The sequence below is a fragment of the Rana temporaria genome, chromosome 2, assembly GCF_905171775.1.
Source record: "Rana temporaria chromosome 2, aRanTem1.1, whole genome shotgun sequence".
Lineage (NCBI taxonomy): Eukaryota > Metazoa > Chordata > Amphibia > Anura > Ranidae > Rana > Rana temporaria.
In genome coordinates, this window is record NC_053490.1 from 517,458,343 (window position 1) to 517,473,494 (window position 15,152).

General features: G+C 41.9%; 1 protein-coding gene across 1 annotated transcript in view; it reads right to left on the bottom strand.

The window, feature by feature from the left end:
* The window catches only part of LOC120928375 (integumentary mucin C.1-like), a 66,382-nt gene that overhangs the window by 14,972 nt on the left and 36,258 nt on the right, over nucleotides 1–15,152 (bottom strand). The window contains exons 7-11 of the mRNA XM_040339473.1: nucleotides 13,783–13,926; nucleotides 12,209–12,352; nucleotides 9,108–9,251; nucleotides 4,313–4,456; nucleotides 952–1,095 (exon numbers count right to left, since the gene is read on the bottom strand). Of these exons, the coding sequence (XP_040195407.1) occupies nucleotides 952–1,095; nucleotides 4,313–4,456; nucleotides 9,108–9,251; nucleotides 12,209–12,352; nucleotides 13,783–13,926 (720 nt within the window). The remainder of the gene's footprint in view (nucleotides 1–951; nucleotides 1,096–4,312; nucleotides 4,457–9,107; nucleotides 9,252–12,208; nucleotides 12,353–13,782; nucleotides 13,927–15,152) is intronic.

A 15,152-nucleotide genomic window follows, 5' to 3' on the forward strand; every position in this document is an offset into this window, starting at 1 on the left:
TGAGTGACTTGTATAGCGCTACACATGCAAACTGAATCGCCTCTAGGCGCTTTTTGCAGCCAGTGTGTTCCTGGCTGGTGTGGTCATTTAGCCCATAGGACCTCGACACGCTTGGGACACCTATACTGTATATACATATATACTGGGCCAATTTGGACAGGATCCAATTAACCTACCAGCATGTCTTTGGAGTGTTCTAGAATATTGATAGCTAGAAATCTGAAGTTGGCTTTACTGGCTGCTGTCTAATGAAGATGGCAGCAGAAGGCGTGATGGGCCTGCTATAGCAAAGTGACAGTGGAAATGGGTTGACTCATTAACAGATCAAGGCTGAAGGAAAGGCTTAACATATTGCTGTAGATCAGGGGTCGGCAACCCTTCGATCGTGGGCTACCTTTCAACTGCTGGTAGGTGACAAGTAGACCAGGAACATGTCTGTGCCACCAACCCCTGCTAGCTGCCAGTCCTCTCTCTGCCCTCAACCTCCTCCACTGCACATTTGGTCTCTCTCTCTCTTCCTTCCAGCCTCCTCCGCCGCTGTCATCAGTGAACCGTAGAGAGCGAGGGGCAGCACAGCTCAGGAAGGAGGGATGAGGGGAGGAGCTTGCCAAATTACCTTTTCTAGTTAACCCGCAGGTGATTGGTTGCTAGGTCCTAAGCAACCAATCATAAGCTGGTTAATATGAAAAGTCACTCAGCCAGCTCCTGTTCCCGCCCTCTGTGCAAAACTGTGCCGTCTCTCGGTCTCATGCATGCACAGGTCAGATGCTATAGAGGGGGGGGGGGAGGCCGCTACTTTTTGTGTGTGTGGGGGGGTGGGGGTAAAGGGGGCAGTGGACACTGTTATGTGCAGGGCCACTCATCAGTTTTCCTTCAACTGATCCCCCCCACAGTCATTATCTTGTATTACTTGCCCCTTCCTTTAAGATTGTTAGCAAAAATGACCCTTACTGTAGCTGTTGGGGAAGAAGCACCATTTGACGCCAGGAATAGATGGGTCAAAGCAGCATCCTCTGGAATTGCATTCTTTGGAACTAATTCCCGCATATCCGCAGTCTGTTCTGTCAGCTGGACTCACCGAGCACTGGGCGTTAACTATGAAACATAATTGAAAATATCATTTTTGAAATAGCAATAATAATAATGCTTACAGGCTGTGCATAAACATTTTCGGCACTTATAAGCAACTAATTTTCCTAACTATATGACTTAAAGAAGAATTGAACTTTCAAACAGACTTTTAAAATATCAATTATGCATTACCTCCTAAAAATGCTGAGCGACCACCCAGGCGCCCAATTGTAAGTGGCGTTAATTCTGTGACTTCAAGAGTAGGGAAATACATTGATCATTATCTTCAACCTTTTGTATATTGAACATCAGCATCTTTAAAGGATTCTATCCAGGTAATCAGGGAACTAAAGGAATTAAAATGTTAGGTTGAAAGTCTATTGGTTGCTGCTGATGTGGCATCGCTCTACACTTCCACACTAAAGGATATCAGGCAGTAGAATTTTTTTTGAAAACAGATGGATTGATTTCACAGAAATACAAATCCTTTATTTTAGAACTATTGGAGTTGGAGATTGTAATGAAACACAGTTATGTATGGTTTGGGGGCACATTTTATTTATAAAAACGGGTGTAGCAATAAGTGACAAGGTATGTAATTCAGTAGGATCTAACAGTACACGGACTGGAAGTTTTACTTTGCAGGTTACCCAGAGGATTTATAAAATGAATATCTTTATAACAAGTTAAAATCTTTATTACCTTTTTACACCGAGTGTGGTATATCTCCTGGAGTGCCCATGTGGACTGCAGTATGTGAGCAGGACCTCACGGGCACTCCAGGAGGTTCCAGAAAGGTTTGAAGGGACATAGTCACTCTAGGCATTTTTTACAGTGTCATAGGGACCCCTTCGGATTGAAAGTTATGGAAATACATTCCATTGGAGGGGTAGTAATATTGTTAGGAAGATCTCCTAGTTGATATCCTTCACTCCACGGGGTTTGAATGTAACGTGGGATCTCAACTGTTTCATAAAAAAATGTTGACAATCTTCTCTATTGTGATATTTTTAATTTGTTATTAGTTATTTGCTTTGATTTTTATCTCATCATATTTTTCAATCTCGTCATTTTTAATTTTGGTACTATGTTTAGGAATATGATCATGTGGTGGTGTATTGATATGGACAGTATATGAGCATATATATTATTTGCTTACTAGATAAAGCCATAAATTAAGTGGGTATAGTTTGGATTTATATAATTTAAACAAATTTTAATTAAGAAATATTTTTTTGTAGATAGTATCCATTTAAAAAATTTAAATTTATAAATTTTTGCTTAGTTTTAGTTTAGTTTAATGACATGATCACTTTTCGGGTTCAGCATTTGAATTGGTGTTTTTTTTACTGTCCATTTCCATGGTTCACCGCCTTGTGTGTGTATATATATATATATATATATATATATATATATATATATATATATGTAGCGCTCACCCCCGAAGGAGCCGCTGGATAGTATAGGGATGGCGTGTTACCTTTTGTGAGCGTCTAGGGGTAATGAGGATGATGATGAGAGCAATGATGGAATGTCCAAGCAGCAGGTGTCTTTTTCTTGTAGCTTTTATTACTGCCCAACACGGCAAACAGTAAACTTGAGGTAGATAGTAAAAGATGGGTGAGAAGGAGAATTGCAGATTTAGGCTTGAACAAGAAAGAAGCAGTCCTGCTTCAAATAACACTTATTTTTGTCGCCCCTCAGCCAAGGGGGGTATAGTGTACCTGGACAGGCCTCTCACGCCGACCTGGCAGCCATGGTATCACTCGGACCACTGGGAAGAAGAACAAGTCTCTGCCACAGACCTGGTGCAAATGGATATCAGGGAAGAACCTCTGCCACAGGCCCTTCCCTCGAACGTAGAAATATGAAGTGAATCTTCCCCAGTGAATTTAATGCCTGAATCTCCCTCAGGTAGTTTTCCTCAACTGGTCACCGACTGACAGGTTGCCAACAGACAAACTCTCAATATCCGGTCACCTCGATCCCCTGTGGATTGTCCAGGCCCTGTTGGATCACCTGCCTCCGGGCTCTCCTCAGACTGACTCCCCACCGAACAGCACAACTCGCTTGGGATCTTCCTCAAAAATTTGGGGGACCCAGTCGAACACTGGGGCCCTGCCACAGCTTCAGTTGCTCCGGGCCAACATGGTCCCGGAACCAAGGACACCTCGTAGAACGAACGCCTCGGCCTGGTAGGCCATATCGCCGGGGGCCGTGATGTGCGCACACCCTGAAGGTGGGTGCTGCACCCGGAACCAGAAGACGAAGAACCCCGCCAAAATGGCGTCTGCGTAATAAGTACCCTCCCCCAGCATGCCCAGTGAGGGAAAACCCCTCCCAATTGGCTGCTGGCAAGAGGCGCTTCGGACTCAACTCCACTGCCGCCACCTGTCGCCCCGGGGTGGAAAGTCACCCCTTGAACACAGAATGAACTGGCAGTGCAGCCCAGCTAAAGCAGAGGCCTAATTTACATGAATTAGCTGGATGAGAGCCAAGTAACTCTCTCATCCCCCTCTAAATTTAAGATAGCACCTGGACTGAAAGTACACAGGCGCTACACATATATATTGAGAGATGTCAGGTATTGCTTCCTGTCCCCTGAAGATGTATGTTGCCTCGAAAAATATAGGGCAGAGACAATTTATGACGTCATCATGCATGCTGCTGTCGGGAAGTGATGCTTTTTACTTGCTCTGTACTGTGAATGTTTGTAAACGAAAGAATTTGTGAAAGAATAAGAGCACTTACTTGAAGGCTGAAGCCCAGGCAAACAATTAAACATATAGATGAAATATTTTTATGTGAGCTGTTTTACTTGACAACGGGTCTGTCTTTATTTTCATCCAGTCCCAATATTTTTACAGCTCTGCCGCAAGCACAGCTGTATGTAGCAAGACAAAATACCAGATTTTTCTCTTCTGCTGTCCTCCCAGTGACTAGACAGTAAATGGAGAATCAGACGACTGATGAGATTATCTCTCTGTCACTCTGCACGCTCCTATTAGCATGCCCCTTGTTAGCACATGATCAATTTAGCATATATGACTGGCTAATTGGGTTGCTTCTTTCTTTCCCAGAGTTTTGCTACATAGAACATTGTAAAGGCTAATACCAAGTCGAATTCAGGTACTTACAGTGTTTTGTTTTTTATCATAAAGAGCTTTGGAAATGGTTGTCACTAAAATATTGTGTATTATAATAATATTAATAGAAATGATATCATAGGAAAAACCCTTACTGTAGTTCTTTTTGTGGAAGCACCATTTGACCCCGGGAATAGATGGGTCAAAGCAACATCCTCTGGATTGGCATTCTTCAGAACTAATTCCTGGATATCCGCACTCTTTTCTGTCACCCGGACTCACGGAGCACTGAGCTGTATCTATGAAGATATAGCAATTAATAATGTTTACAGTGGTCCTCTACAGCAGTGTTTCTCAACCTTTTTCTAGTCAGGGCACCCTTAAAAAGTATTTTCCGTCTTGAGGCACCCCAGTCCAAGGCTTGGTGTGTCGCAGAACACGGGAAAAATCGTGCTCACAGACAAATGCTCTGCTCTTTAGGGGTACCATTAACTCTTAATGGTACCCCCACAGATTGGAAAACGTGGGGTGCTTTTGCTGCAGTGCAATTTAAAAAAAAAAGTTTGGGGACTTGTTTCCCTGCATTTTGTGGGTACGGAAATTAATGGACTGCCCTACATGCAGCTACACAGATGTGAACCAAGGACTTGTTCACATGTCATAGGGGCGGTAAAACCACATGGTTGAGCTGATTTTACCACCCCCAACTTCTCCACCTTTAGCTGCAGAGGCAACAGCTGAGGGTGTTCACATGCTTTGGCTGCAACTGGAGGTATACAGAGGGTGAATAGGGCTGCACTGCAACTACCCCGCAACTGTGTGCATTGCACAGTTGCAGTGTAGTGATGCTGCATTTACGGGCCTAAAACAGGTGGTGAGGAAGCAACATAATGCCTCTTTACCGCCTGTCAAATGCCTCTGAAAAGCGATCTGTGCATGGATTGCTTTTCAGTCCTTGCTGCTATCAAACAAGCCCTACAAAAGCCATTCTGATGGTACAGGAATGGGGGGGGGGGGGGGGCAGGATTAAAAGTAACATACACACATACATACAGACACATGCTTACACACGCTTACACACATGCTTACATGCATACACACATGGAAAAGAGAAAAGCCCTAAGGCTGACGCAGCGCTAAAGGAAATTAGTGAAGATAAATGATTGTGTATCATATGTTGAAAAAATAAATTAAATAAATGAAGCAGCTAGCACTAAAGTTCAGCACAAAAACTTCAAAGCAATACATAATACAAAGGAGTGCAGCGCTACAATACCCACTCATACAGAAAAATAAAGTGAAAAAAAATTATGGATTTATATACCACTTTTTTCACTTTACGCATACACACATGCTTACGCACGCATACACACATGCTTACACACACACATACCTACATGCACACACATACATACATGCACTCACATGTGCAGACACACACACAGACACATGTATAAAGCCATTTTAAAATGAATCTAGCTTCTAGCTCAGTACCTTTCCAGATTCCTCATTAAGCCAGGTACTGCACTCTAGGGGGAAGCAGAGAGCACAGCACACTCCTATGCACTTTACTTTCTATTTTGAAGCCGACAGAGCTTCTCACAGTTCGGCAGGAGAGCAGGCTCATCTGACAGCCTTTTCTCCACTGACCCCGCGGGACACCTGAGAACCTCTGACGGCACACCAGTGTGCCGCGGCACACTGGTTGAGAAAGGCTGCTCTACAGTCACCTGTGCTTAGTTACACTAACGGAGTTGTCAGCTCTTTGGAATAAATGGCTAGTAGACATTCCGGATGTTGACAGGGATGGTTGGTCGGATATATGGGACTTCTCATTTAAGCAACTTGTCTCACTTAGGGACTGTCTTATTCAATTTAAAGTAGTGCACCGACTTTACTATACACCATACACAGTGCATAAAATGGTTCCAAACACCCCACCTGATTGCTGGTGATGCTCTCACTCCAGAGGGGACTTCATTCACATTTTTTTGTCTTGCCCAGTCATCGCAGAACACTGGGAGGCAGTGGTTCATGCCATACAAGGGGTTTCTAGCCAGAACCTTTCTCCCTCCTTGTGTGTCTGCTTACTGGGCATGGTTGAAGAGTTGGCCCCTACAGTGGCGGAACGGACAATGCTAGGACGCCTTCTCTTTTACCCAAGGAAGGCAATAACTCTGACCTGGAAAAAACCTACTCCTCCAACAGTTTCAACCTGGATGAAACTGGTTAATTATGCCATTCCTCTCTATAAGGACACCTACTATAATAGAGGTTGCCCAAAGAAGTTTAATAAAGTCTGGGGTAATTGTGTCCGATGTTTCTTATTAAGGGTAAATTACTGTTTTCTTGTTTAGCTCAGCAGTCTTAAAGCGGAGGTCCGCCAAAATATATATTTTTTAAAGTCAGCAGCTACAAATACTGCAGCTGCTGACTTTTAAAATAAGGACACTTACCTGTCCAGCGCTCCTGCGATGTCATCACCCGAAGCCAAGCTATTGCTCGGCTTTCAGGTGCTGCCACTGCCATTTTCGAAAAGGGAATCAGGAAGTGAAGCCTTGCGGCTTCACTTCCTAGTTCCCTACTGCACATGCGCGACTCACGCTGCACAATTCCTCTGGTCCCTGCTGTCTTCTGGGATCCGTGAGTCTCCCAGAAGACAGTGGGGGGCCTTCTGTGGCATAGACTCCTGCAGATATGTTCAGAAGTGGGTGTAAATACCTGTCTTAGACAGGTATCTGCACCCCCCTGAAAGGTGCCAAATGTGACACCGGAGGGGGGGAGGAATCAGGACAGCGTAGATTCCATTTTTGTGTGGACCTCTGCTTTAATACTGTAGAAGGGGGATCAAGGCCGGGCTGGCCTACAGTTTTTTTTTGTTTAAACTACATTTAAGAATTGGGATGGGCCATCCACACACACACTTTGAGTTGTTTTGTATTCTATTTTTTGTTGTTGATGCCCATGCAGCGCTTTGGCGGTCTGTACAAGGTTATTCCTGCATTGGTGATATATACGTTTATTAAAAACTCTAATAAGAAGATTTGAAAGAATAAATAAATAATGTTTACAGGCTGCAAATAAAAGTTTTTGGCACTTATGAGGAACTTTGAGGAAATTTTTCTCCATATTGCACTTGCGATATTGCAGTGCGATTATTCTTTTTGCCTTGTTGCCCTGACCTAAACTATCCCACCCTCACTCAAATGAGATCCTTGAGAGTGCACAAAGGTACTGTAGGTGCCTACTTGGTAGAATGTTTTTACTGCTAAGTTGCATCTTTGTAAGTGTACCTTTAAGTCTTAATTGGTGCATGTAGGGGGATAATATTTTTGTGACATGGTTTCCCCTGTATGTATGTCATTTCCTGTTTAGTGAGTCCAATACAGGGGACCAACCTGGTCCTGGGCTGCCCAGCGTGGGAGGTGTGCAGAGAGGACCGGTGTACTAGACATGTGCACAACACAAATGTTCTTATTTTTTTGTTCCGTTTCGTCTCGTTCCGGCGATTCGTAAAGATTCGTAATTTCGTAAGACTCAAGTTTTCCTATTCGGACCCGTTCGTATTTCGTAAGATGCAAGTTTTCCTATTCGGACCCGTTCGTATTTTCGTAAGAGTTTTATTTTCGTTTATACTGAATGATTCGTAATTCTGTCTAATTTATTTTCATTGATTAAAAATTCGTAATTTTGTTAGATAATAATTTTCATTTAATGGATTCGTAATTTTGTACTTTCGTAAATACATAGTAACACGCGGCTAATCCATATTAAAATATACTTTCTCTTAAGCCCCGTACACACGGTCGGACTTTTTGCCAACAAACGTCAAAATGAGCGTTTTCCAAAAAACCTGACCGTGTGTATGCTCTATCGAACAAACTTTTACGATACAAGTACACAAATTTACGAACAGACAAAGAAACGGATTTACAAAACACACAAATGAAAATAATGCAAATCGTTCATTATAGATGTCATTTTCCTTCTTTTGCTTTTTCAGTGTTTCGTATTTTAGTAAGATTGTCCAATCATACGTTTGTATTTTCGCTTGTTCGTTATTTTGCTTATTCGTAATTCCGTAATTTTCATATTTTGGTTCTTTCAGATTTTCGGATGTTCGAATTGATACGAATGTACGAAAACTAACAAATGTGTACGAAAATCCATTAGTTACGAACGGAAACGCACATGTCTATGGTGTACTATATAATCTGTTTTGCTGTCCACATGCCCTTCCAATGGGACCCATTACCCAGGGCAACCACAACAATGGACTTTATGCTTCCTAACTTTTCCTGTATGAATAGCGTCACAAATTAGTAGCACCACTATGCAACAGCACAGCCAAAAATATGCACAGTCAGTATGGTGTATTATGTTTTTTGCAGCCATGCATGTGAAGTAATGTACTGATATGTTACCTCAAGTATACTTTATTCATATTTAGTAAGCACAGTTTTGTTAAACACCGAAGATTTTACTCCCTTCACGACCAGGCCATTTTTTACTATTCAGCACTGTGCTACTTTAACTGGTAAATGCCCGGTCATGCAATGCTGTACCCAAATGGCATTTTTATAATTTTATTCACACAAATAGAGCTTTCTTTTGCGATATAAACAAAAAAAGACCAAAATGTTTGAAAATATATATATATATTTTTCTACTTTCTGCTATAAAAACATATCCAATAAAAAGGAATGAACAAATCAAATTTGAGGACTTCTTCAAAGCATCTCTTTTCCTTTGTAACTCCCTACCCTAATCTCTCCAGCTATCTTCTACTCCATCTTTAGATGATTCCTGAAAACTCATCTCTTTAGGGAAGCCTATTCTGTCTCAAAGCTGGATTTTATTTTCTCCATCAACTGATCCCCCCCACAGTTATAATCTCTTTGTATCGCTCGCCCTTCCCTTTTAGCTTGTAAGCATAGAAATAACCCTTACTGTAGTTGTTGGGGAAGAAGCACCATTTGACCCCGGGAATAGATGAGTCGAAACAGCATCCTCTGGAATTGCATTCTTTGGAACTAATTCCTGCATATCCGCAGTCTGTTCTGTCAGCCGGACTCACTGAGCACTGAGCCGTATCTATAAAGAGAAATTGAAAATATTATTTTTGAAATAGCAATAATGCTTACATAATACATACCTCCCAACTTTTTGTAAGATGGGAACGAGGGACACCTATTAGCAAAATTATGCAGGCATGGGCCACACCGCTACCACGCCACCTTAAAGTAGAATTATACCAAAAAAAACATTTTTTCGTTTTCGTTGCTACAACAGTTCGATATAGATAGAAAATTTGACATGATGCTGACAATAGCAATCTGTGTCTATCGAATCTGTGGTCTATTGGTCCAAGATTATTCTACATAGAGAGAAAAGATTTGACATTATAGAGACAGTGTTGGGGTAGACCATTCGACATGAACGACAAAGATTCGACGAACCAGCGAAAAACATTGAATCTGTCATTGAAGGCTTAGTCCCCATTCACATCTAGGCATTTTGTCGCCTGTAGTGCGACGCCGCTGCCGCCAGAGGGATGAAAAGACATTGCCCTCTATGGAGATGGTTCACATCTCCACGCCTGCCGCTTGCCGCCTGTCGCCTGCCGCCTGAAAAAAGGTCCCGGACCTTTTTTTCAGGCGGCTTTCGGCGTTCGGGAACCATCTCCATAGAGGGGCACATCTAGGGGCACATCTAGACGGACACTCGCGGCGTTTTGTCGCCGCAAATCGCGGTACAAAACACCGCTATTTGCCTCCGTAATTCGCGGGACAAAACGCCGCGAATTTGTCTGCCTAGATGTGAATGGAGCCTTATGGTGTCTGTTGAAAGTTCTAAGAATATTCGACAAGCAGCTAAACTGTACAACGCCACAATCGTACATTTCCGGTCAAATGCTTGGCCCATAGGCTATAGAAGAATTCAAATGTTGGTTGACCAGTAATAATAATTTATAAATATAATTATTACTAGTGTCATAAAACATTAGAATTCTTCTATAGCTTGTAGGCGAAACATTTGACCAGAAATGTAATGGATCGCGGCGTCCTACAGTTTAGCTGCTTGTTGAATCTTCTTAGAACATACGACAGACACCATAAGCCTTCAATGACAGATTCAACCTTAATTCATTCGGATTTTCGGGTGAATGCATTTTTTAACGAAACAAAATAAATAAAAACGAATTTCGGGAGTAACTAAATGAATGTAGTTTTCGGACGAAAACAAAATTCCAAAACACATGCACATGTCTAGCCTCCATCCTTCCCATGACCTCAATCTTATTGAGAACCTTTGAAGCATCCTCAAGCAAAAGATCTATGAGGGTGGGAGGCAGTTTACATCCAAACAGCAGCTCCGGGAGGCTATTCTGACATCTTGCAAACAAATTCAAGCAGAAACTGTCCAAAAACGTACAAGTTCAATGGATGCAAGACTTGTGAAGCTGCTATCAAATAAGGGGTCCTATGTTAAAATGTAACGTGACCTGTTAAAATGTTTAAAAAAGTTAAAATGTTGTTCAAAGTTTGATTGAAATAGCTTTTGATTTCAGTAAATATTAGACATGTGCAGACTGGAATATTTCATTTAGTTTTTTCGTTTTCGTTTGGAAAATAAATTTATTTAGTTACTCCCGAAAATCGTTTTGATTGATTTCGTTTTTCGTTGAGGAATAGCTTTCGTCCGAAAATCCAATAATACTTGAATGGTCAAAAGAATATTCGACAGAACGTCGAATATTTTTGGTTTCTGTCGATTGTTCAAACGAATATTCGACAGAACGGCGAATCTTTACGTCGAATCGTGCATTTCCGTTCGAATATTCCGCCTACAAGAATTCTAATGTTGTATGACTAGTAATAATGTCGAATCTATTCTCTATAATGTCGAATCTATTTTCTCATAAATCGAAATCTATTCTCTGTAATGTCGAATCTATTATTTCTATAGTGTCGAATCTTTTCTCTATAATGTCGGATCTTTTCCCTATAATGTCGAATCTCTCTATATCGAATTTTTACTGCAACGAAAACGAAAATAAAGCATTTTTTATGTCGGATCTTTCAGTTTTCGTTTCTTGCACTTTCGTTATCGTTTGTTAAAACGATAACGAAAAAACACGATTTTCGGACGAAAATGCATTCTAACGAAAAAGAATGCACATGTCTAGTAAATATGCTGCAAACACAACAAATTACAATTTTCAGTTCCTTACAACCTATAAACTGTTTTGAAATTTACTGTGCGTAATAATTTGGAACAGTGCAGTGTAAGTTTTTTTTTTTTTTTTTTGTTTTATCATTAGGAGGTTTGTTCAATAAAGTTTGAATTGTACTCTTAATAGTTGATAACATGAGAATTATGCTGACTGTTGTTTACATCAATTATTCAGGTAAATGAGAAAAATATCATTGGCATAATAATTTGGAACAGGGTGTAGATCAGACCAAAATGAGGGACAAAATAGGAGGAAAGAGGGGCGGAGGGACTTTGTTCCAAATCAGGGACAGTCCCTCGAAATCAGGGACAGTTGGAAGCTATGATAATAGTTTTCAGCACTTATGAAGAACTCCTATTTTTTTAACCAAATGACTTAAAGAGTAACTGCACTTTTTGGCATGTTGACCTGACCTAAACAATCCCACCCTCACTCATATAGCACATGATCTCTGTAGCATATATGACTGGCTCTTTGGGTTGCTTCTTTTCTGCCAAGCTGAGCTCTGCTACATAAGGGACTGTGAGCAGGCCCAGATTTACTCCCTTTACTCCCCAAGGCCTGGTCCTTCAATGCACTCACCTGCAACTAACTTCCCCTGGATCCCCCCCTGGGCGCCTCCCCTACACTCACTGCCGCCCCGAGGCCTGGCCTCAGTGGCCTTGTCAGGAATCCGTCCCTGACTGTGAGAGGCTAATATCAAGTCCAATTCAGGAACTTTCACTTTATTGTAGAGAGCTGCAGAAACTGTTGGCACTATAAAAGTAGTGTATTATAATAATAATAGAAATTATAGCATAGGAAAAAGCCTTACTGTAGATCTTTTTGTGGAAGCACCATTTGACCCCGGGAATAGATGAGTCAAAGCAGCATCTTCTGGAAAGGCATTCTTCTGAACTTATTCCTGGATATCCGCATTCTTTTCTGTCAGCTGGACTAACCGAGCACTGAGCCTTATCTATAAAGAATAATTGAAAATATTATTTTTGAAATAGCAATTAATAATGTTTATAGGCTTTTATGAAAAAATATGGAGAAATGTTTCTCCAAATGTATGATTTAAAGAATAAGGGGTAGATCCACGTACATCGGCGCATATATCCACCGGGCGTAGCGTATCTAAGATACAACGTTTACAAAAAGGGGGAACTAAAGCGCTAGCCAATACTATCAACGTGAGGAATGAAAATAGTGAGAACAATAGTATATGAAAAATAAATGCTGCTCAAATCTAAAATGTACTAACGACAAAGAAATTAAAATGAATAAAGTTGGATGATGAGCGCAAATATAAGTGAATGGTGCATACACAAACAATATAATATAAATTTAAATAAGATCCCCAAAAAGGGGAAAAAAATATAAAAATTATATTCTGAAATGAAATTCAATAGCACCTCAAAACACTGTGACAGTGATATACACAAAAGTGAACCAAAGTGTCCTGTGTTGCAAAAAATAAATAAATAATGTCCCAAAATAGTGGCAATAAACTTGTGTATCCAGATACAAGTGTTTAGACACAATCCCACCGGCAGCTGGGCTCACGGAGCGCTTACCTTCCTGATATCACTGTCACAGTGTTTTGAGGTGCTATTGAATTTCATTTCAGAATATAATTTTTATATTTTTTTCCCCTTTTTGGGGATCGTATCTAAGATACACTACGCCGCCGTAATTTCCATCGCAGTTTTTTACATAGGAAAACTGCCGGGAAACAAGAGAGCTGGTTCTCTTTTTTTTCCTGGAAGTTTTCCTGACGGGAAAACTGCGATGGAGCATACACACGGCCAGGATTCCCAACCAAAGCTCCATCGCAGTTTTCCTGTCAGGAAAACCTCTCGTGTGTACGAGGCTTTACTTTCTCAAATGCTACAAAGTCATGTGCACAGCACAGACAGGTAGGAACAGACCATGTCACCAGTTGAAGTAGTGAAGAGGAAGACAGTACTTCGGGAAGGGTTTGTTGCTGTAAGTGCATTGTGTCATGAAGACTGAAAGTTTACGTGGCAAATGGCTGTCTCGCCTGGCTGCATCTGCACATTATAGTCACTTGGAATCCTTTCTGGCAGATAGAAGTACTGTAGATGAGCCCCATTAAGGTGGAGCTTTAATGTGCGGGAGTGACCAGGAAACCTTTCACTGTTGCTGTCCAGTTCTCTCATCACCAACTCCTATGCTCAGGACTTCTTCAAGGCCTCTCTGTTCTACTGGAACTTAATAACCCAATCTCTCCGGCTATCTCCTACTCCATTTTTAGGTGGTCTATAAAAACTCACCTCTTTAGAGAAGCCTATCCTGCCTCAGAGCTGAATTTTATTTTCAACATCGACTGTATTACTCGCTCTTCTGTTTAGATTGTAAGTATTGTATAGGAATAACTCTTACTGTAGTTTTTGGAGAAAAAGCACCATTTGACCCCGGGAATAGATTTGTCAAAGCAGCATCCTCTGGAACGGCATTCTTCAGAACTAATTCCTGGATATCCGCAGTCTGTTCTGTCAGCTGGACTCACAGAGCACTGAACCTTATCTATGAAGAAAAATGTAAGATATAATTTTCGAAAATAGAAATAAATATTGTTTACAGGCTGCACATTAAAGTTGTTTGGGGCTTATGAGGCTTATGAGGAACTAATTTTTCGAACCACACAACTTGAAAAGTAATTGCACTTTCAGATAAAGTGCACTTTTTGCCCCTGTAGCGCCTGTGTACTTTTAGTACAGGTGCTATGTCAAATTTAGAGGGGAATGAGAGAGTTATTTTGCTCTCATTCAATATGATTTGTTAAATTAGGTTTCTGTCCGGCTGGACTGTCCTGTGGTTTCATTTTTGTGTTCCAAAGATACCGTTCCATCTTTGGATAGCAGGTGGCGCCAGAGGGGTCCAGGGAAAGGCACCTTCTGCCAGCAGCCAATCAGAGGAGTTTCTCCCTCACGGGGCATGCTGGGGAGGGTACTTCTAGGGCGGACGCCATTTTCTGGGGTCTTCGTTTGTTCCTAGTTCCGGGTGCGGCACCCACCTTTAGGGTGTGCGCACATCACGGGCCCCGGCGAGATGGCCTACCAGGCCGGGGCGCACGTGCTACACAAAGTTCCTGATTCTGGGCTCTCATGGCCCGGAGCAACTAAAACTGCAAAGGGGCCCCAGTGACTTACTGGGTCTCTACACTTCATGAGGAAGATCCCAAGCGAGTTGTGCTGTTCGATGAGGAGTCAGTCTGAGGTGAGCCCGGAGGCAGGCAATCCAACAGGGCCTAGACAATCCATCGGGGATCACGGTGACTGTACACTGACAGTTTGCTCGATGGCAACCTGTTAGTCGGTGACCATATGGAAAGCTACCTGAGAGAGATTCAGGAAAATTGTATTCACTGAGAGGATTCGCTCTATTATCTTTGTTCCTGAGCAAAGGGCCTGTGGCAGAGGTTCCACTCCTAATTGCAATTTCACTAGAGCCAAGTCAGTGGCAGAGACTTGTTCCTTCTCAGAAGTTCTAAGTGATACTCTGACTGCCAGGTCGGTGTGATAGGCCTGTCCAGGTACACTTTACCCACTCCGGCTGGAGTGGCGACGTGAGTTAAAGTCCCATTGGAGGCAGGACTGATTCAGTTTATCTATAGGCCTAAATCTGCAAATTCTCCTTTCACCAACCTATCTCTGTCCACCTCAAGTTGACTGTTTGCCATGTTGGGCAAGTAAATAAAGCACAGAAAACGACACCCTGCTGTTTGGACATTCCGTTACTCCATCATCATC